Below are 22,406 nucleotides of genomic sequence, written 5' to 3'. Positions count from 1 at the left end.
AGTACATTTTATAACACACAAATGATCTCACACACCACATTGTGAACATTACGTCTTTTTCCATTACCTGGTACACATAACTTATAGGAACGAGAAAAGATCACGTTTCCTTCATAGAATACAATTCACTGAACTTCAAGATTCTAAATTGGTCCAGCCAATCAAACGCACCATTAAAACGGCACCCGCCATCGAGAACCGTCCCTCCGTGGCAGATTTTGGATGCATTAATGTTGTTTGAAGAATAAATCAAGAGACCTAAATGTAAGATTTATGGCGTGTGTGTGTGGTGGGGGGTTATGGTATTAGGAAAGAGGCTAGAGCCCAGAGATCTATCAAATCCCAGTAGCCTGTTTTTCAGATGACACAAATCCAACCTGAATGAGAACGTCATCTGATATTTACAGCTGTGCAGTGGAGTCACACACACACACACACACACAGAGACGTCCCTATATCACTCTGAGTGCTGCTGCCTAACCAACACCCCCTGGCCCCCATCCCTCTCCCCCCACCAATTCCCCAGCTCCCCATCTGTTAAAACTGCACTCTATATTTTCACTGATCTTTTCCAACTCTCTCCCATCCTAGCTCCTTGGAAGCTTAGCTCAGCTCAACACCATGGTGCAGGGTTTACAGTAGGATTCTTATCCCTATTTACAGGCTTTACAGTAGGCCTATTATCCCTACATACAGGCTTTACAGTAGGCCTCTTAACCCTATATACGGGCTTTACAGTAGGCCTCTTAACCCTATATACGGGCTTTACAGTAGGCCTCTTATCCCTATATACGGCCTTTACAGTAGGCCTCTTATCCCTATATACGGGCTTTACAGTAGGCCTCTTATCCCTATATACGGGCTTTACAGTAGGCCTCTTATCCCTATATACGGGCTTTACAGTAGGCCTCTTAACCCTATGTACGGGCTTTACAGTAGGCCTCTTATCCCTATATACGGGCTTTACAGTAGGCCTCTTATCCATATATACGGGCTTTACAGTAGGCCTCTTAACCCTATATACGGGCTTTACAGTAGGCCTCTTATCCCTATATACGGGCTTTACAGTAGGCCTCTTATCCCTATATACGGGCTTTACAGTAGGCCTCTTATCCCTATATACGGGCTTTACAGTAGGCCTCTTATTCCTATATACAGGCTTTACAGTAGGCCTCTTATCCCTATATACGGGCTTTACAGTAGGCCTCTTATCCCTATATACGGGCTTTACAGTAGGCCTCTTATCCCTATATACGGGCTTTACAGTAGGCCTCTTATCCCTATATACGGGCTTTACAGTAGGCCTCTTATCCCTATATACAGGCTTTACAGTAGGCCTCTTATCCCTATATACAGGCTTTACAGTAGGCCTCTTATCCCTATATACAGGCTTTACAGTAGGCCTCATTAATATATACAGTACATATAGGCAGCAGGCTTTCAATGCCCACATAATCTCAAATGTGATCTCCCTCAACATAAAGAGCTTCTGTTACATTCTGTCCATGATTGACAGCCCATGACAAGCCAATGCAATGGAAATAAACCTGCATGTCACACGCAGGATTCCATCTCAAATCAACAACACCACTTCACTCCCCAGAGGCTAGCGTGCTAATCATTACGCTACCAAAAACATGGTCTTGGTAGGGGAGCTCACTTCCATGAAATCAACACTTTCAGAGTTAAGCAAACTCTATAAAAATCTTTAAAAGCTTGCCTTCAAAAGAGACACCAGTAGGTCATGCTCTTTTGCTTTTCGATTACTTAATTTGCTGGCTTCAACTCTCCACTCCTGGAGCACTTTGAATCATCAGCTCTCAGATTTAGTCATCCCCGTCTTTCATCTATTCTTTACTATACTCCCCCAAAATGTGACTCCTTCACAAGCACATACCTCTCCACACACACCTAGTCCCCCCAACCACACACACACTCCCACAACACACACACACCTCCACAGCACACACACAACACACACCCTTCCACAAAGAAAAACAGTTTACATTAAAGCAGACAGCCTTGCGAAGGAATTGACTTTGCTTGGCTGGTTGTATGTGTAGGGAGCTTGGGGCTGATCAAACACAGTATGCACACAAATCTCCCCAGCTCTCTTATCTTTTCTTTTAATGCTCCCATGCTCCTGCAAAATACAGTTGTTATTAATTCCACATGCAAAAAAAATAAGACTCTCTCTTTTCCCCTTTTATCTTCCTATAGACCCTTCAGAAAACTCCAACAAGCTCGAAACTGACTCCCCAATGGCTCAATTCTCTTTTTTCGATTTCTTTGAAACACAAAAACATATATAGTCGGCTGGCTATATGCAGCTGGGTGCAGAACCAGACATTTTTTCCTATTCGTTCATAGCTATCCCTGATAGAAATCTCAAAAGTTAATGGAGTTTTTCCACTCGGGATGCGGATGAATGGTGAGTGGACTATGGCTCATGGGAGTGACAGAGTTAGGAATGGGGTCCATTTGGTGTCAACTCAGTCAACTTAGGTAACCGTCTAAACAACAACTTTTTCATTGTTAGTCAGCTATGTGACACAAACGCCAAACAATGGCACTTTGGTTGGCTGCTAGCCATTACCCTATCATGCCCTTGTCTTGGTTGGGCGACACTACTTCAGGTCTCGGGAGGGTGACAACACCACATGATGGCTACTAGCACAATGGCTACTAGCGCACACAGCTAACTAGCGCAATGGCTACTAGCGCACACGGCTAACTAGCGCACACGGCTAACTAGCGCACACGGCTAACTAGCGCACACAGCTAACTAGCGCAATGGCTACTAGCACACATCTAACTAGCGCAATGGCTTCTAGCGCAATGGCTTCTAGCGCAATGGCTTCTAGCGCAATGGCTTCTAGCGCAATGGCTTCTAGCGCAATGGCTTCTAGCGCAATGGCTTCTAGCGCATACAAGCATGCATATGGTACGTTATGCTACAGAGTGGACCATTACCTGCAGGTCAGACAGACTTTGCACTCGGGGCACTGCCAGCCGGCCCTCTTCAGGGGGGTGACACTCACGTCCAGACACGCCCCGTGGTAGTGCTGCCCACACGAGGTGCAGAAGAGTTGGTCCTGCAGGTCTCCAGCACTGTCACACAACAAGCACTTCACCTCCTCTTTAGCTGTAGGTAAGGAGGAAAATCATATTAACCCAATGAGTAATGCCTGCGTGTTTTGGATTTCTAACCCCTTTTAAACATTGTGTGTTTGAGGTACAGACTTCTGGGTTGTACCATTGGATTCGTCCATTTCTTCTGCATCAGTCTGTGTGATTAACGTGGGCTGAGCTATAGAGGTGTTTGGTGAGACAAGGGCAGATCCCAAAGTACAACTCATGAATGCAACTGTTTATGTCAAAAGAATTGTTACCTCGGTAATAGTAGAGAATTGCTATTATGGTTTTTTTTTAAAGACTGCTTACATTTTTTCTCCAGATTTTTCTGGAATCATCATGTGTAAAGACATTTCATTCAATGAGAAAGTAACATCACTTTGACAATTTAACATACTGTCTAAAACATAAAAAGGGTGATTTGGCAAGACGGAGTGAATTTCATAAAACCTACGTGACACTGATTCTGCAGCATGTCATCATGGCTGCTTCTGACCAAGGGAAATATCAGTTGTGGAATCAGTTAGAGTTGGTTCTTCAGTTAGAATCAGAATAGATAAGAGTTGCCAGTTGACATAAATATTATGTCACTTATCATAAGCCTTGTGTTGTGTCTAGAGTTGGCCTTTTGTCTACTAGACATCTATAGTGAAATCTAGTTATCATTCTCCCAGTGCAACACAGGGTCTATACTCACATCTTTGTGAGGCTAGCTGGAGGTGATCAGGGCAGAGGAGGGTGTGTCGGCGCAGGTCCTGGAACGTTCCAGCAGCGGCGGCGCAGGGGAAATGGTAGGAGCGGCAGCAGCCCTCCTCACAGCACTTGATGGATGCTCCAAGGCGCTTACAGTATGCACAGCACTGCAAAACAGTGACAGACAATCATATCTGTTCCAAACAATACGTTTCTATCTAAACATTCTGCATAGTTGCATCCTCCTGAAAAGACCCCAAGTTTAGCTGCTCAGTTTTAGTCAGACACCGTCATTGGAGGCCCTATGCTTGATCTACACTTGCTTCATGGAATGCGTCCAACTAAGCACTTACCCCCGTTTTGGCACTTACTAAAAGCTTAAAAGAGTTTTAAAATTCAATTCACGCGTGCTTACGACAATCGCAAGTTATTGACAAATTTTAGCTCTAACCCCTCCCAGTCTAAAAAGCATTGGTGCTTTTCCACATAAAATCTCTCATTCGTTTTCATCAGGCATCGTCACTGAAATTAAGAAGCAAAATGCATATTGGATTCAAAACCCAGGTTGAAATTGAAGCCGACCTAGGTAATAGAAGAGAATTGCTATTATGGTAAAAAAAGACTGCTTAAATGAAGTGCTCTGGTACGAGGCGAGCGAACCTTGCACTAGCACCGGAATATAGACTGACGTTTAAAATGGCGGCCCGAGAACAAGAGCTCGTCTTTGAATAATGAAAGCTGTCAGGAGCAGAGAAAGAATGGGGCCTTGAAGTCAAAATGACTAAAGTCAGCACTTTTATGTTGCTCACTCTCTCTACCCGTCTCGCTCTTCCTCTCCCTCTCCCTCTTCCTCTCTTTCCCTCTCCCTCCCCTTCGTTCTAGAAACCCTTGGCCGGGGGACCAACATGCAAAAACCTGCAAATACATTTTTACACCGAGCGTTGGGCAATTACCGCCCATGCACCAGCGGCTTCCTTGGGGCATCATGGGAAGGATATTCTGTGGGATGTCGTCACAGACGGGACCAATCCTGGCGCGGGACGACCCAGACAAGAACGTATTACCATAGAAATACAATGAATAGAACAGACATTCCCATTCAAGTCAATGTTCCATAATTCTATTTTTATGCTCATTAACTCATCCCATCAACTCCTCCGAGACTACATAGGGAGTAATGAAGAGAAAAGTAACCCCTTCAAAATAATGTCACCCCCTCTCTTCAAACCATAATCCTCTGTCGCTTTGTTGAAAATAATAATTAAACACGACTGCTGTAATCACATTACAGTGTGGTTCGGGGTTCTCTTTCCTAATCCACTCCAAGCAAAAATTGAAAAATGTCATTAAAAAAAAGGGAGTTTCCATCTTGCCATACCGATTAATGTTTGAGCCCGAAATAGGCTTTGTTGAGGAAGAAGGATAGTGGCCCACCCCTCCAAACCCTCCCTACTCTACAAAGAGCCAAAATGGCTACCGTCCAAATGGAGCAAACCTGAGAGGAATTGCAATGGATGGATATCTGGTCCAGTGCCACTGAGAATGGAACAACGCCTTATGGGGACTGGACCAGACTGGTATCACATAGCCGTTTTCCCACCTTTGTGCCAACCCAAACCGTACTGGTTTGGAAATGTTCTTTTCACATTGTCCTTTCCAGGGTGGTTCCAGCCACTATGTTGGATAGTCAGCTCAGTAGTGTGAAAAGGGTAATAGCCCCGTCCTTTCAGGCACAGAGAGTAGAATAACTGAGTTAAACTTAGAAACCTGTCGATTTAACATTTAAATATCTAGCAAAATTATGAAATATCCCATTGTCTATAAAAATTCAATAGACAAATTCAAAACACTGTTACACATAGTATAGAAAGAAGAACCAGGCCTGTGTCGTGTTGGCAGACAAATTTGCTTCATCTTATCAATGAGTCAGTCAGACATTATCTTTCCTCTAAACATCTGGCACTTCAACAGCAGATAAGGTGTTAGCACCTTAAATGCAGGGCTACAGTGTAAGGGGCTGAAAGGTTATCCTGTTGTCCTAATGCCTGGGGTTTTCATGGCTCGCTGCCAGACGCTGTCACCTCACACATCAAGGGCAGAATACCAGTGGTGGGAGGGAGAGCTCTGACTAGGCAACCAACCGCCTGCATGCCGCCTCTGCTGAAAAACAATGCTGTTTCTGTTTCTAGTGCTATCAGCACAATATCTATCACACACATACAGTACAGTAGATAGGCCTACACTATGTGTAGTTAGACACATTCATCCATAGGATAGGCCTACGTTCTCATACATACGATACTCACACAAAGATACTAGTGTATGGGCTGACTCTCTGTCACACATACACACACAGGCTAACACATACAGTGCCTTCAGAAAGTATTCATACCCCTTGACTTTCTCCACATTTTGTTGTGTTACAGCCTGAATTTAAAATAGATTCAAATTAGATTTTTTGGTCACTGGCCTAGGCACAATATCCCATAATGTCAAAACGGAATTATGTTTTTTGAAATTTTTACAAATGAATTAAAACTGAAAAGTTGAAACGTAGAGTCAATAAGTACACAAAAAATTTATTGAGTCAATAAGTATTCAAGCCCTTTGTTATTACATGCCTCTAAGTTCAGGAGTAAAAATGTGCTTAACAAGTCAAATAATAAGTTGCATGGACTCACTCTGTGTGCAATAATAGTGTTTGACATCATTTTTGAATGACTACTTCTTCTCTGTACCCCACACATACAATTACCTGTAAGGTCCCTCAGTCGAGCAGTGAATTTCAAACACAGATTCAAAAATGTCACCTGGTCCGAGAGAGATTTACACGGTTATCAAAACGTCACGCCAGGGTAAGCCTACCCGAAACACAGCCCTTAATTTAAGTGTTTCTAAAATCCCTTACGGAAAGAATGATTGATGGAAAAACGATTGGAATCATTTCCCCGTTTGACCGCTAGGTTTTATGGGTATTATGACACGTCCACTGTGGGCCTCTATGGCTGTGGTAGGAGAAAACTGAGGATGGATCAACAACATTGTAGTTCACTGCACAATACTAACGTAATTGACAGAGTGAAAAGGAGGAAGCCTGTACAGAATACATTTTTTCTAAAACATGCATCCTGAACTAAAGTAATACTGCAAAACGTGGCAAAGCAATTCTCTTTTTGTCCTGAATCCAGTACAACACATTCCTGAGTCCCACTCTCCATATTTTCAAGCATAGTGGTGTCTGCATCATGTTATGGGTATGCTTGTAATCGTTAAGGACGGGTGTTTTTCAGGATATAAACAAACCCCGGAATGGCGCTAAGCACAGGCAAAATCCTAGAGGAAAACCTTGTTCAGTCTGCTTTCACCTTCAGCAGAACAATAACCTAACACAAATCTACACTGGAGTAGCTTACCAAGAAGACAGTGAATGTTCTATTTGAAAATGTATGGCAAGGCCTGAAAATGGTTTTCTAGCAATGATCAACAACCAATTTGACAGAGCTTGATTTTTTTTTTTAAGAATAAATGGGCAAATTGAAAACCATAAAGACTCACAGCTGTAATTGCTGCCAAAGGTGCTTCTACAAAGTATTGACTCAGGGTTGAGAATACGTATGTAAATGAGATCTCCATTTCATTTTCAAAACTTTGCAAGAATTTCTAAAAACATGTTTTCAATTCGTCATTATGGGGTATTGTATGTAGATGGGTGAGATAAAAGTATATTTAATCAATTTTGAATTCAGGCTGTAACAAAATGTGGAATAAGTCAAGGGGTATGAATACTTTCTGAAGGCGCTGTACACAGGCTCACTCCTTTACACAGGCTCACACACAGAGAGCAAATTTAGAATTGTTTTGCTGATTTAGGATGTAAATGCAATCCGGCGAACATGATATGGAGGTGAGGATGCCGTGAGTGTGGGTAGTTTGTGCGTCAGCAGTGTGTGTGTGGGTAGTGCGCGCGTCAGCAATGTGTGCGTGTGCCTGTGTTTGACTTTCAGAGCAGGGTGTCGGTGCATCGAGTGCACATGTGCGAATAAAAGTGTGTGGTTTGTCACAGTGTGTTAACCTTCAGAGGTGCAGTCTCCTGAGCTCCGTGACCTTTTCTGCTTTACACCCCAATGAGCCTTGCTGTAGTGCCAGGGACAACCTTTAACAGGGCCCCCTAGAGCTGGCACACACACACTCACACTCACTCATTTTCATAAATACCGTTGCACAAACATTCTTATCTAGGCCTACACCAGCACTGGTACCAGGCTGTATAAGCTAGCTATGTTTGCGCTGACTCTTAGTACATTAAGCAAGCTAGCTAGCCAGCTAACAAGCGATTGGCAGCTAACAATTTATTTTAACCAAAACTTGCTATGAAAGGACAAACTAGCAGACAGTAGTTTGCAGACAGAAAGATACACAAACTAATAGTGTAGTTGTAGAACGCTTGTAGAAAGCAGCATCGTTGTCACCAAATCTATCTGACCATGCAGACTGCAGAGTGAACAGCAAGAAAGTGCTCGCCACCAAATAAGTCATCATAGTTGGGCAAGTCCAACATTTCCACTTCCTCAATGAAGTCATTGTATTAGTTCAGAGTTTTATTTTGCCTCAACCACCAGTCAATTTCAAGACAGCAAAGTACAAGCTAAAATAGAGTCCCTTAATTACCTATAATGTGGCCTCCCCTGCCCCCCACATTACATTGTGTTAATGAGATAGTTCTACTGAGAGATAAATCGCAGCAGCTACTAGAAGCTGGGAATTGCCAGGGACCTCACGATACGATATTATCACAGTACTTAAGTGCCGATACGATAAACACTGCTCAAAAAAATAAAGGGAACACTTAAACAACACAATGTAACTCCAAGTCAATCACACTTTTGTGAAATCAAACTGTCCACTTAGGAAGCAACACTGATTAACAATACATTTCACATGCTGTTGTGCAAATGGAATAGACAACAGGTGGAAATTATAGGCAATTAGAAAGACACCCCCAATAAAGAAGTGGTTCTGCAGGTGGTGACCACAGACCACTTCTCAGTTCCTATGCTTCCTGGCTGATGTTTTGGTCACTTTTGAATGCTGGCGATGCTTTCACTCGTGGTAGCATGAGACGGAGTCTACAACCCACACAAGTGGCTCAGGTAGTGCAGCTCATCCAGGATGGCACATCAATGCGAGCTGTGGCAAGAAGGTTTGCTGTGTCTGTCAGCATAGTGTCCAGAGCATGGAGGCGCTACCAGGAGACAGGCCAGTACATCAGGAGACGTGGAGGAGGCCGTAGGAGGGCAACAACCCAGCAGCAGGACCGCTACCTCCGTCTTTGTGCAAGGAGGAGCAGGAGGAGCACTGCCAGAGCCCTGCAAAATGACCTCCAGCAGGCCACAAATGTGCATGTGTCTGCTCAAACGGTCAGAAACAGACTCCATGAGGGTGGTATGAGGGCCTGACGTCCACAGGTGGGGGTTGTGCTTACAGCCCAACACCGTGCAGGACGTTTGGCATTTGCCAGAGAACACCAAGATTGGCAAATTCGCCACTGGCGCCCTGTGCTCTTCACAGATGAAAGCAGGTTCACACTGAGCACATGTGACAGACGTGACAGAGTCTGGAGACGCCGTGGAGAACGTTCTGCTGCCTGCAACATCCTCCAGCATGACCGGTTTGGCGGTGGGTCAGTCATGGTGTGGGGTGGCATTTCTTTGGGGGGCCGCACAGCCCTCCATGTGCTCGCCAGAGGTAGCCTGACTGCCATTCGGTACCGAGATGAGATCCTCAGACCCCTTGTGAGACCATATGCTGGTGCGATTGGCCCTGGGTTCCTCCTAATGCAAGACAATGCTAGACCTCATGTGGCTGGAGTGTGTCAGCAGTTCCTGCAAGAGGAAGGCATTGATGCTATGGACTGGCCCGCCCGTTCCCCAGACCTGAATCCAATTGAGCACATCTGGGACATCATGTCTCGCTCCATCCACCAACGCCACGTTGCACCACAGACTGTCAAGGAGTTGGCGGATGCTTTAGTCCAGGTCTGGGAGGAGATCCCTCAGGAGACCATCCGCCACCTCATCAGGAGCATGCCCAGGCATTGTAGGGAGGTCATACAGGCACGTGGAGGCCACACACACTACTGAGCCTCATTTTGACTTGTTTTAAGGACATTACATCAAAGTTGGATCAGCCTGTAGTGTGGTTTTCCACTTTAATTTTGAGTGTGACTCCAAATCCAGACCTCCATGGGTTGATAAATTTGATTTCCATTGATCATTTTTGTGTGATTTTGTTGTCAGCACATTCAACTATGTAAAGAAAAAAGTATTTAATAAGATTGTTTCATTCATTCAGATCTAGGATGTGTTGTTTAAGTGTTCCCTTTATTTTTTTGAGCAGTGTATGTTATTTTATATTCTCAAACTAACAGCAGTGCCTACAGTATAGCACGTCCGTCCATAAAGCGTGACATGCTGGAGTGCTGAATCTTTGCAAATGTTGTTGATCAGCAGGCAAACCGATTGTTTGTCATAGACTCCACTGATCAGCCAAAATAAGCTCAATAACTCAATGCAGGCACACACTCCTAATGGAATATGCATTCACCTGTATTGTGAGTAGGCCTACGCCATCTTAATTTACCCAGTTTACCATTCAAATAAAATGATGACCATTATGTTATGCAGTTAGATTGGTAAAAGCAAAGTTACATTTTTTGACGTCAGTCTGTCTCTGGGAAAAAATTTTTTTTACAAACATTTTCAAGTTTAATGATATTGAATATTGACCTATAATAATCGGCCATTGGCCTTCTTGACCCCCAAAAATCAGTATCGGCCCTAAAAAATTCATATCAGTCGTTCTCTTGTTGTTGGGAATGTACACAAATACAGAGCTCACAAAGAAAGCGTTGCTGATTTGCTGGTCACTTGGTTTAAAGAGATCGGGGGCATGTGCATGTACACACACACACAGTTGAATCCTAACACCCACACCCCAATGGATTGTCTGTTACAACTCACCTCTGTGCTCCCTGAGTCTATGGCTTTGTCCACGTAAAGCAGTGAGTCCTGGGCCTCGCCGCGACACACCCCCTCGGACCAGGCGGCACAGTGCAGGTGGGCACAGCACTGGCCTGTGGGGTCAAACAGGGACTGGACGTTGATCTCGTCGGGGAGGCCGATCTGACCCAGCTTGTCCCAGAACTTAGGGGCTGGCTCCTCGCCGAAGGGATCCGTGCTGCCGGGTGCCGAGGAGGAGTGAAGACCACTGTCTGGAGAGCTGACCCTGGGGAGGGGGGCGGGGGGACAGGTCATGTTCATGGTCAAGTTTATTTTCACCCACATAGCAGTCAAACTGAAATGTAAATGGCATAAATGTATGAAAAGGACAGACAAAGGACCTACCCTAACACTACTAAACATCAGGTATGGCACCAAAGAACAAACTGGCTAATAGAAAAAGAACCACGAGAGAGCCTGGAATCCAATTTATGGGGATAGCTTTGTGGCAGTCCATAGTAGGGATTAAAACCTGGGTAACCGGGATCCCGGGACTGTCCCAGGACTACTCTTCACATTTCCCCCAATGTCGCACTACTGCAATTCCACAAAATACACAACATGTGCAGCAGCAGATTGAAATATTTGCCATTTTATTTTTTGCCAAACAGGTTGTCGCATGGAAACCTTTAGCCTAGTGTATTTACTTCACACAAAGTCGAAAGAAATTCAAAGCACACGCATAATTGACACTGCCAGAGTGCACAAAAGACCTTAATGCAGTTTAGAGTTCTCATCAGAACTGAAAATTCGATCCCACTCCGACCCAAGCCCGGTGAGCTGAAGCCCAAGCCCAGGCCTGGTCCCACATCACAGAAATTAAATGAGCCCGAATCCGAAAAAATGCCAGGTTTCTAGAAAACAGTAGGCTATATTGATTGTTTTCCCTGTTAGTTAACACTATCAACGTTTCCCTTTACTGTGGCAATTGTGATCGGATCAACGCAATGGCGCCACATTCAATGCAAAATACTGAAACAAAACTAACTATGCAAGAGATTTTGTTGTAGGCAGAAGGCATCGGAGTAGGATTCTATTGCGCAAGACTCAGCCTGTACTATACACAGACCTGTGCGGCATAACCAATCAGAGCTGCAGTAGGCCTATATGCAAATAGACCATTACCATATATGGATCTGTGCCATTTACTTTGAACTGGACTGTGGTTGTGAGTAGATGCACTTGTTTTGAGATCAAAGCAAAAGCTGCATGTAGCCACGTGTGCACATTTTGTTCATATCCTTTGCTAGTTAGTGAGTTATTAGCCCAGTTATAGATAATTTGTAGCCAGCCATAGCAATAAGGGAGTGATTGCTTCCTACAAGAGCACAAAACGTGTACATTTCTAGACCTCTTTGAAAAGCGAGTCAGGTAAATAAAAAAATTTCGTCTTAAAGGGGCAGTGTTGTATTTTGAGACAGGCTTGAATAAGCCAAGTAGCCAATAGGCAGAGGGTATCATGATTTGTCTGATTCTCTATAATCATGGTAAGGAAATAATAATACATTTTATTTTGTAAAGTGGTTTCTTGCATCAAACACTAAAACATGTTCAGTCACCTCCTTATCTGAAGGACAAGTGGATAAACAGGTTAATATCAAGCCCTCTCATGGAATGTAGGCCTACATTGAACACCAGAAAATGGCTGCTATTGTAGGCTGAATGATAGAACAGCTATTTCCATGTTAATACATTTTCTCCATTGTTTTGACGCTAGGCCACTCTGGTAGGCCTACATTATGATCAAATAGCCACAGTAGCCTACTTGGCCACTGTTACAATTGTAACTTAAAGTGGGTACAGCCGCAGTGTTCACAGTGGAAGTTGCAGAGAATTTTCACAACGTTCAAGTTTGCGCTCAGCAGACCTGAAATTTGCTCAGTGCCAAATTTATTTTTAGGGAACATTGCTCATGATCATCTTTATTTTAGTTTGATCATATATTAGCTGATTAGAACATTTTGCTAGCATATCATACAAGTGGATTTTGCTCTTCACTCGCGTAGTAGCATGTCCTACTTCCGACCAAAAGCCTGTGACGATTTTTTTTCACTGAATCTGTCTGTATGTTTAGTTAACTGATCTCTGGCTGGACAAGTGGAAGTGGTAGCTAATTTATTCATTTGCTCATCTATCACTGATCAGAAACATTTAGCATGCTATAATGTAGCCTCAATCCAGACTCACATAGTAGCCTTATATAGAGCCTAGGGTATTTTTCTATTGTCCCAATTCCACTGAAACCCAAAATCCTGACTTGCATGAAAATTAACTTTATTCTGTAATCCATAGGTTGCATTATCAAAGCACGTCTCGCCGATGCATGTAAAAAATACCGCTATAACATTTCCCCCCCTTCTCTGCGCTGTCTCGTATTGCTGCCCATATGAGCGCTTCGGTACAGAATGTGTGATCAACAAACCGCACGAGAGTAGATATGGATTTTTTTTTTTTTCTTCCCGTTAAGATCCACTACATGACCAAAAGTATATGGACACCTGCTCGTCGAACATCTCATTCCAAAATTATGGCCATTAATATGGAGTTGGTCCCCCCTTTGCTGCTATAACAGTCTCCACTCTTCTGGGAACATTGCTGCGGGTCTTGCTTCCATTCAGCCACAAGAGCATTAGTGAGGTCGGGCAATGATGTTAGGCGATTAGGCCTGGCTCGCAGTCAAGGTTCCAATTCAACCCAAAGGTGCTCGATGGGGTTGAGGTCAGGGCTGTGCAGGCCAGTCAAGTTCTTCCACACCGATCGACAAATCATATTTGTATGGGCCTCGCTTTGTGCACGGGGGCATTGTCATGCTGAAACAGGAAAGGGCCTACCCCAAACTGTTGCCACAAAGTTGAAGCACAGAATCGTCTAGAATGTCATTGTATGCTGTAGCGTTAAGATTTCCCTTCACTGTATCAAGGACAAGTATTGCTTATTGACATTGTAAATCACCACCATTCTCTCCCTCAGTAAGAAAGCATCAGGGCAGAAGTTGCCCCTTGGCTAATGCACAAGAACTAGCTGTTCGAGCCCACACACACACACAATCTCTCCCTCTCTCATCCCCACCGGATAAAGCCTATTCCATAATTTGGGGAATGGCAGTGTGGAGGAAGCTCTTTTCCCAGCGCCGGGAAGCAGTAGGGTACTGGGGATGAAAGGCTACTGTATACTCCTCCTCCCCCTACCACAACATCTGTATACGCCTTAATAAAAATAACTATATTATAGGGTTGTGTTGATTAGGGCGTGCAACGGAAAACATTTTAAAACACTATGCAACTAAACAGATTAGGGTTTCAGTGCATTTTCTTCCATTTGATGCCTAATGAACACACTCACATTAAGGTTAATCTAAGCTGTGGATGGGGGGGATGAGAGGAGGATGGAGGACGATCAAACACTGATGGGCTTTGGCTCCCTCTCTCACATGCAACCAAACCATGCATCAAAAGCTCCATCTATGAATTTAAGAGTTTTGACATTTCCCTACTACAGTGTTTCCCCCAACTCCAGTCCTCAAGTACATATTTTTGTTGTGGCCTCAGGACAAGCACACCTGATTCTACTTCTCAACTAATCATCAAAACCCTTGACAAGTTGAATCAGGTGTTTTTGTCTGGGGCTACAACAAAAGCGTGTGCTGGTGGGGGTACTCGAGGACCGTCGTTGGGAAACACTGCCGTACTAGACCCATCCCTCAGCTTTATAGCAAATGAGGTTGCAGGGCTGCCGTTGGGCTCAAAAACAAATTTCAGATTGAACCTTAAAAAGGGAAAGCATTCCAAATGGAGGATTTGGTGGTGAAGGATGCAATGAGGGTTGGCCTCGTAGGCCAGAGCCAAAAAGCCTAATATGCAATCTCCTATCCATTTTCCTCCACTTTCTCTCCCTCTCGTGTTCACTCTCATTTTGCTCAGCTGTGGCTCGTACATCTTTGTCAGAGCATATTTGCATGTAAATTGCATGTTTGGCGTGAAAACGCTGCTGCTTTCAAAAGCTAAATAACCTTCAGGAGGTTATGAATGCGTCTTGTAGACAATTGATCATATGCAGATCTTTTGGCCCCAAACATTGGACTTTTATTTTGTTTTTCCATTGGAAATTAGTATGCCTTTTGGTGAGGGATTGATGTGAATGATACAGTGCCTTCGGAAAGTATTCAGACCCCTTGACTTTTTCCACATTTTGGTACGTTACAGCCTTATTCTAAAATTGATTAAATTGTTTTTTTCTCCCCTCAATCTACACACAATACACCATAACGACAAAGCAAAAACAGGTTTTTAGAAATATTAAATTAAACAAAGCACTTTTACTCAGTACTTTGTTGAAGCACCTTTGGCAGCGATTACAGCCTCGAGTCTTCTTGGGTATCACGCTACAAGCTTGGGGAGTTTCTCCCATTCTTCTCTGCAGATCCTCTCAAGCAATGTCAGGTTGGATGGGGAGCATTGCTGCACAGCTATTTTCAGGTCTCTCCAGAAATGTTCAATCGGGTTAAAGTCCGGCCTCTGGCTGGGCCACTCAAGGACATTCAGGGACAGCCACTCCTGCGTTGTCTTGGCTGTGTGCTTAGGGTCGTTGTCCTGTTGGAAGGTGAAACTCCGCCCCAGTCTGAGGTCCTGAGCGCTCTGGAGCAGGTTTTTATTAAGGATCTCTCTGTACACTTTGCTCCATCCCTCTTTGCCTCGATCCTGACTAGTCTCCCAGTCCCTGCCGCTGAAAAATACCCCCACAGCATGATGCTGCCACCACCATGCTTCACCGTAGGGATGGTGCCAGGTTTCCTCCAGACGTGACGCTTGGCATTCAGGCCAAAGAGTTCAATCTTGGTTTCATCAGACCAGAGAATCTTGTTTCTCATGGTCTGAGAGTCTTTAGGTGCCTTTTGGCAAACTCCAAGCGGGCTGTCATGTGCCTTTTACTGAGGAGTGGCTTCTGTCTGGCCACTCTACCATAAAGGCCTGATTGGTGGAGTGCTGCAGAGATGGTTGTCCTTCTGGATGGTTCACCCATTTCCACAGAGGAACTCTGGAGCTCTGTCAGAGTAACCATCGGGTTGTTGGTCACCTCCCTGACCAAGGCCCTTCTCCCCCGACTGCTCAGTTTGGCCGGGCGGCCAGCCATAGGAAGAGTCTTGGTGGTTCATAACTTCTTCCATTTAAGAATGATGGTGGTCACTGTGCTCTTGGGGACATTCAATGCTGCAGACATTTTTTTGGTACCCTTCCACAGATCTGTGCCTCAACACAATCCTGTCTCGGAGCTCTTCGGACAATTCCTTCAACCTCATGGCTTGGTTTTTGCTCTGACATGCACGGTCAACTGTGGGACCTTATATAGACAGGTGTGTGCCTTTCCAAATCATGTCCAATCAATTGAATTTACCACAGGTGGACTCAATTCAAGTTGTGAAACATCAAAGATGATCAATGGAAACAGGATGCACCTGAGCTGAATTTCTCTCTTTATGTAGTGTTGTCTCTCTTGTTGTGATGTGTGTTTGGTCCTATATATATATATATATATATATATATATATATATATATATATATATATATATATATATATATATATATATATATATATATATATATATATATATATATATATATATATATATATATATATATATATATATATATATATATATATATATATATATATATTTTTTTTTTATCATCCCAGACCCCATCCCCGCAGGAGGCCTTTTGCCTTTTGGTAGGCAAATAACAATTTGTTCTTAACTGACTTGCCTAGTTAAATAAAGGTTAAATATTTGTTTTGAGTCTCATAGCAAAGGGTCTGAAGACTTATGTAAATAAGGTACCTGTTTTTAATTTTTAATACATTTGCTAAAATTTCTAAAAGCCTGTTTTCACTTTGTCATTATGGGGTATTGTGTGTAGATTTGTATTTAATCCATTTTAGAATAAGGCTGTAACGTAACAAAATGTGGAATAAGTCAAGGGGTATGAATACTTTCCGAATTAACTGTATAAGCAGCTTATTCGTGTGATCAACAGCTTTTCCATGTGTTAATTTACCATAAAGAATCATAGTGTTCAATCAAAAAACTATTTGTTGAGTCGGGCCAAACTGTTTGCTTAAGCGTCCAACCACTGAGTATCCATGAGGCTTTAAAATGAAGCCAAGTCATATTCAGCAGGGCACACCGTAAGAAAACGTTTCAAAACGTTGTGCAGCGGAAAATAAAAAGGAACGTTTCAGATAGTACCTACCCATTTTGTTCCTTTTCATGCGTAGTGAACGCAACCCCAATTTTTCTGTCTTATCCAAACCAAGCCCATCTCCCACCTTGGTGCTCGATAAATGTGCTGTCTCCATGCGTAAATAGTGTAAATACACCGTGGTCTTACTCGCTCTCCCTGGGACAGATGCCTCTCATTAGACAGAACAGTGTTTCATTAGGCCTGTGATTACTTTGGGCCTGTCAGTCAAAGCTACTTTCAATTAGATCCCCTTAACGCAGTCCTTCTCAAATAGTGGGGCGCGCCCCCCTGGGGGGGCTCGGAGCGATGCCAGGGGGGGCGCGTGTGACCCCGGGGAACATGCTTTTTTTTTGCCGCAGGAAGTAGGTTTTTTTTGCACCGAACAAGAGCACACAGCAGGAGATATGAAGTGCAGATAACAAACCCTTAAGAGACACCATGGAAAAATATTTAACAGGGATGAAAATAAAGGCGGAGAGAGACGGAGATGAGACAAACGTAAGTCTCCCGAAAGCTAATACAAGGAAATATGACGAAGCGTATGTAGCGCTTGGCTTCACTGCGACTACGGTGGGAGACGAGGAAAGACCGGTATGTTTACTGTGTCTAAAAATGTTGGCAGCGGACAGCATGAAGCCAAATAAATTAAGGCGTCACTTAAAGACATTACACCCCAATCACGCTGATACACCCCAATCACCAGACCACTAAAAACAAGAGAGTCTTCTCTGCTATCTGTGAGGAGATGGGAGCTGAACATCAAGCTGTGCTGTTTCACAGTGAAGCAAGGTGGCTGTCACGAGGAAAAGTATTGTCCCGAGTTTTTGAGCTCAGAGAGCAGATAAGAATGTTTTTGGAGCAGGAGCACAAGTATGACCTCGCAGAAAAATTTAGTGATGAGAACTTCCTGGCAAAACTGGCCTACCTGAGTGACATATTTGGAACGCTAAATGAACTAAATCTACAGCTTCAAGGGAAAGATAAACACCTCAGGTCACAGACAAGATCAGCTCTTTCACTCGAACGCTTGCAATGTGGGGCAGGCGACTTCATGAAGGAAATACTGATTCATTCGAGAACCTGCATGAATTTGTTGACACTACTGACTATGATGCCACCTCAGTGATTCCATATATTAAGGAGCATATTTCATCACTGATGGGATTCTTTAAAAAGTACTTCCCTGAAAACAGTTCCCAATATGACTGGGTGAGAGATCATTTCAATGCACCAGCTCCAACTGGTTTCAGCTCTGCAGAGGAGGACCAGTTCATTGATATGACGTCTGACTCCACATTGAGACTGAGGTTCACATCACAGACACAGTGAATTCTGGCTGAGTGTAGAGAGGCAGTCTCCACTCTTTTGCAACATCTTATCTTTGTGAGACTGGCTTCTCTGCTGTTGCTGTACTGAAGACCAAGTACAGGTCCCAGCTAAACATTGAGCAGGAGCTGAGAGTTGCAGTATCATGCTTGGCCCCGTGTAGCTCAGTTGGAAGAGCATGGCGCTTGCAACGCCAGGGTTGTGGGTTCGTTTCCCACGGGGGGCCAGTATGAAAATGTATGCACCCACTAACTGTAAGTCGCTCTGGATAAGAGCGTCTGCTAAATGACTAAAATGTCAAATGTAAATGTAAATGTAATGCTTCAAACCCCGCTTCGAAAAGCTGTGCACTGCAAAATGTGCTCATTGTAGCCATTAATCCAGACTTCCTCATTTTTATAAAAAAAAAATCAGCACAAATTGTTTTATTCATTTTAGTTTTATAGGTCAAAGTGTTTCATATATTGTGCTCCTGAGTTAATGTTGCTGATCAATTTGAATTTATTATTATGTATTGATTATATTTAATTTAGTTTTTCAGTATCAAATGTTTTTTTAATTTTTTTACAGTTAATAAGGTTTGAAATTTTTATTTTATTTCAGGCAAATTGATGAACTTTAAGTATTTTCTGTTACAGACTAAAAACAATGTTAATAAAGTTATTCTTTGTTGTAAGTTGAACTATATTACTTTATTTTTTAGTTTTCTTTAATATTAATAAGGATACAATGTTATGCAGAGGTGTACTTATAACAATTTTATAGACAAATTATACTATTTACAGTCGCGGCGGAGAGTTGGGGGGCGCGAAATGTTTACTTCTTCCTAGGGGGGGCGTAACAGAAAATAATTGAGAAGCACTGCCTTAACGAGACCCTAATTAGTTCATGTGAACTGTCCCCGGTCCACATTTTCCCTTCTCTCACACGGTCCACCTTAACCCTTCTCTCACACGGTCCACATTTTCCCTTCTCTCACACGGTCCACCTTAACCCTTCTCTCACACGGTCCACCTTAACACTTCTCTCACACGGTCCACCTTAACCCTTCTCTCACACGGTCCACCTTAACCCTTCTCTCACACGGTCCACCTTAACCCTTCTCTCACACGGTCCACATTTTCCCTTCTCTCACACGGTCCACCTTAACCCTTCTCTCACACGGTCCACCTTAACACTTCTCTCACACGGTCCACCTTAACCCTTCTCTCACACGGTCCACCTTAACCCTTCTCTCACACGGTCCACCTTAACCCTTCTCTCACACGGTCCACCTTAACACTTCTCTCACACGGTCCACCTTAACACTTCTCTCACACGGTCCACCTTAACCCTTCTCTCACACGGTCCACCTTAACCCTTCTCTCACACGGTCCACCTTAACCCTTCTCTCACACGGTCCACCTTAACCCTTCACTCACACGGTCCACCTTAACCCTTCACTCACACGGTCCACCTTAACCCTTCTCTCACACGGTCCACCTTAACACTTCTCTCACACGGTCCACATTTACACTTCTCTCACACGGTCCACCTTAACACTTCTCTCACACGGTCCACCTTAACCCTTCTCTCACACGGTCCACCTTAACCCTTCTCTCACACGGTCCACCTTAACCCTTCTCTCACACGGTCCACCTTAACCCTTCTCTCACACGGTCCACCTTAACCCTTCTCTCACACGGTCCACCTTAACCCTTCACTCACACGGTCCACCTTAACCCTTCACTCACACGGTCCACCTTAACCCTTCTCTCACACGGTCCACCTTAACCCTTCTCTCACATGGTCCACCTTAACCCTTCTCTCACACGGTCCACCTTAACCCTTCTCTCACACGGTCCACCTTAACAGTTCTCTCACATGGTCCACCTTAACAGTTCTCTCAGGTGCGCTTGTTATTGTTTTCATTCTTCAGCTCCCAGTCTAGAACTGGCACGGCGCCAGGCCTGGACTGACTGACCAATCACGGGGCTCCAACGAAACAGGGTGCTTGGGACACGTTGGCCCACTGCCAGGAACCTTCCTGGGTGAGAGCATTACGTCACCGCCCCCGCAGGGAGGGAGGAGGCGCTCGATTGGGTGTCTTCTGACGGGACGTCTATGTCAACAGTGGATCACGTGAAGCTGAAAATCACGACAGAGAGCGAGAGAGAGAGAGCGCGCAACAGAGAGAGAGAGCGCAAGAGAGAGCAAGAGCGAGACACACGGGGAGAGAGAGAGAGACACACGGGGAGAGAGAGAGAGACACACGGGGAGAGAGAGAGAGACACACGGGGAGAGAGAGAGAGACACGGGGAGAGAGAGAGAGAGACACGGGGAGAGAGAGAGAGAGACACACGGGGAGAGAGAGAGAGAGACACACGGGGAGAGAGAGAGAGAGACACACGGGGAGAGAGAGAGAGACACACGGGGAGAGAGAGAGAGAGACACACGGGGAGAGAGAGAGAGACACACGGGGAGAGAGAGAGAGAGACACACGGGGAGAGAGAGAGAGACACACGGGGAGAGAGAGACACAGGGAGAGAGAGAGACACAGGGAGAGAGAGAGACACAGGGAGAGAGAGAGACACACGGGGAGAGAGGGACACACGGGGAGAGAGAGACACACGGGGAGAGAGAGACACACGGGGAGAGAGAGACACAGGGAGAAAAGAAAGCAGAGAGAGCGCAGGGCTAGAGAAGCTAGCAGCGGGGCCTGCCAGTGAAATTCTCTCTTTCTTCATGGATTTTTCTCCTCCACCCTGTCCACCCCTCCGTCCCGTCCACGCTCACAATAAAACAAGGTGGCAGCCTCAAGCTAAGTAATGCCTCCACCGCCTCAAGCTAAGTAATGCCTCCACCGCCTCAAGCTAAGTAATGCCTCTACCATATATAATCATGATGTAACCATCAACACCTCCATGTTGCATTTAAAAAACAACCACATTAATGAACTAACACTGACAACTCTGTATGGAAAATTCTATGCCTGTTCGATTACCTCCTTGGCAGCGTGTACAGCGAGTCCAGCTAGGAGTCAACGCAACACTCTGCCCCCCCCACCCCATGTAGAAATGCCAGCGTTTGATCATCCAAATCAATTACACACTGCCTCACATATAATTGGATGCCTACCAATTTGGCTTTGACCATTGTTATAAAGGGTGCAGAGGTCACCAAGGTTATCCCCCTAACATCCTGGTAATGTGTGTGTCTCTCTGTGTGTGTGTGTGTGTGTGTGTATGTATGTACAGTGAGGGAAAAAAGTATTTGATCCCCTGCTGATTTTGTAAGTTTGCCCACTGACAAAGAAATGATCCAGAAAAACGCATGTCAAAAATGTTATAAATTGATTTGCATTTTAAATGAGGGAAATAAGTATTTGACTCCCTCTCAATCAGAAAGATTTTTTAAAGGGAGTGCTCCTAATCTCAGCTTGTTACCTGTATAAAAGACACCTGTCCACAGAAGCAATCAATCAATCAGATTCCAAACTCTCCACCATGGCCAAGACCAAAGAGCTCTCCAAGGATGTCGGGGACAAGATTGTAGACCTACACAAGGCTGGAATGGGCTACAAGACCATCGCCAAGCAGCTTGGTGAGAAGGTGACAACAGTTGGTGCGATTATTCGCAAATGGAAGAAACAAAAGAACTGTCAATCTCCCTCGGCCTGGGGCTCCATGCAACATCTCACCTCGTGGAGTTGCAATGATCATGAGAACGGTGAGGAATCAGCCCAGAACTACACGGGAGGATCTTGTCAATGATCTCAAGGCAGCTGGGACCATAGTCACCAAGAAAATAATTGGTAACACACTACGCCGTGAAGGACTGAAATCCTGCAGCGCCCGCAAGGTCCCCCTGCTCAAGAAAGCACATATACATGCCCGTCTGAAGTTTGCCAATGAACATCTGAATGATTCAGAGGAGAACTCGGTGAAAGTGTTGTGGTCAGATGAGACCAAAATGGAGC

The 22,406-nt window shown here is 44.4% G+C and overlaps 1 protein-coding gene across 1 annotated transcript in view; it reads right to left on the bottom strand.

Moving 5' to 3' along the window:
* Window positions 1-22,406, bottom strand: part of LOC311099936 (histone-lysine N-methyltransferase 2C-like) — a gene marked incomplete at its 3' end in the record, with an annotated part of 100,261 nt that overhangs the window by 40,413 nt on the left and 37,442 nt on the right. The window contains exons 6-8 of the mRNA XM_084140653.1: window positions 10,848-11,112; window positions 3,833-3,995; window positions 2,974-3,145 (exon numbers count right to left, since the gene is read on the bottom strand). Coding sequence (XP_083996779.1) covers window positions 2,974-3,145; window positions 3,833-3,995; window positions 10,848-11,112 — 600 coding nt within the window. The remainder of the gene's footprint in view (window positions 1-2,973; window positions 3,146-3,832; window positions 3,996-10,847; window positions 11,113-22,406) is intronic.

This window comes from Coregonus lavaretus (assembly GCF_964263955.1).
Source record: "Coregonus lavaretus genome assembly, chromosome: 2".
Classification (NCBI taxonomy): Eukaryota; Metazoa; Chordata; class Actinopteri; order Salmoniformes; family Salmonidae; genus Coregonus; species Coregonus lavaretus.
This window is presented reverse-complemented; position numbering and strand designations above follow the sequence as displayed.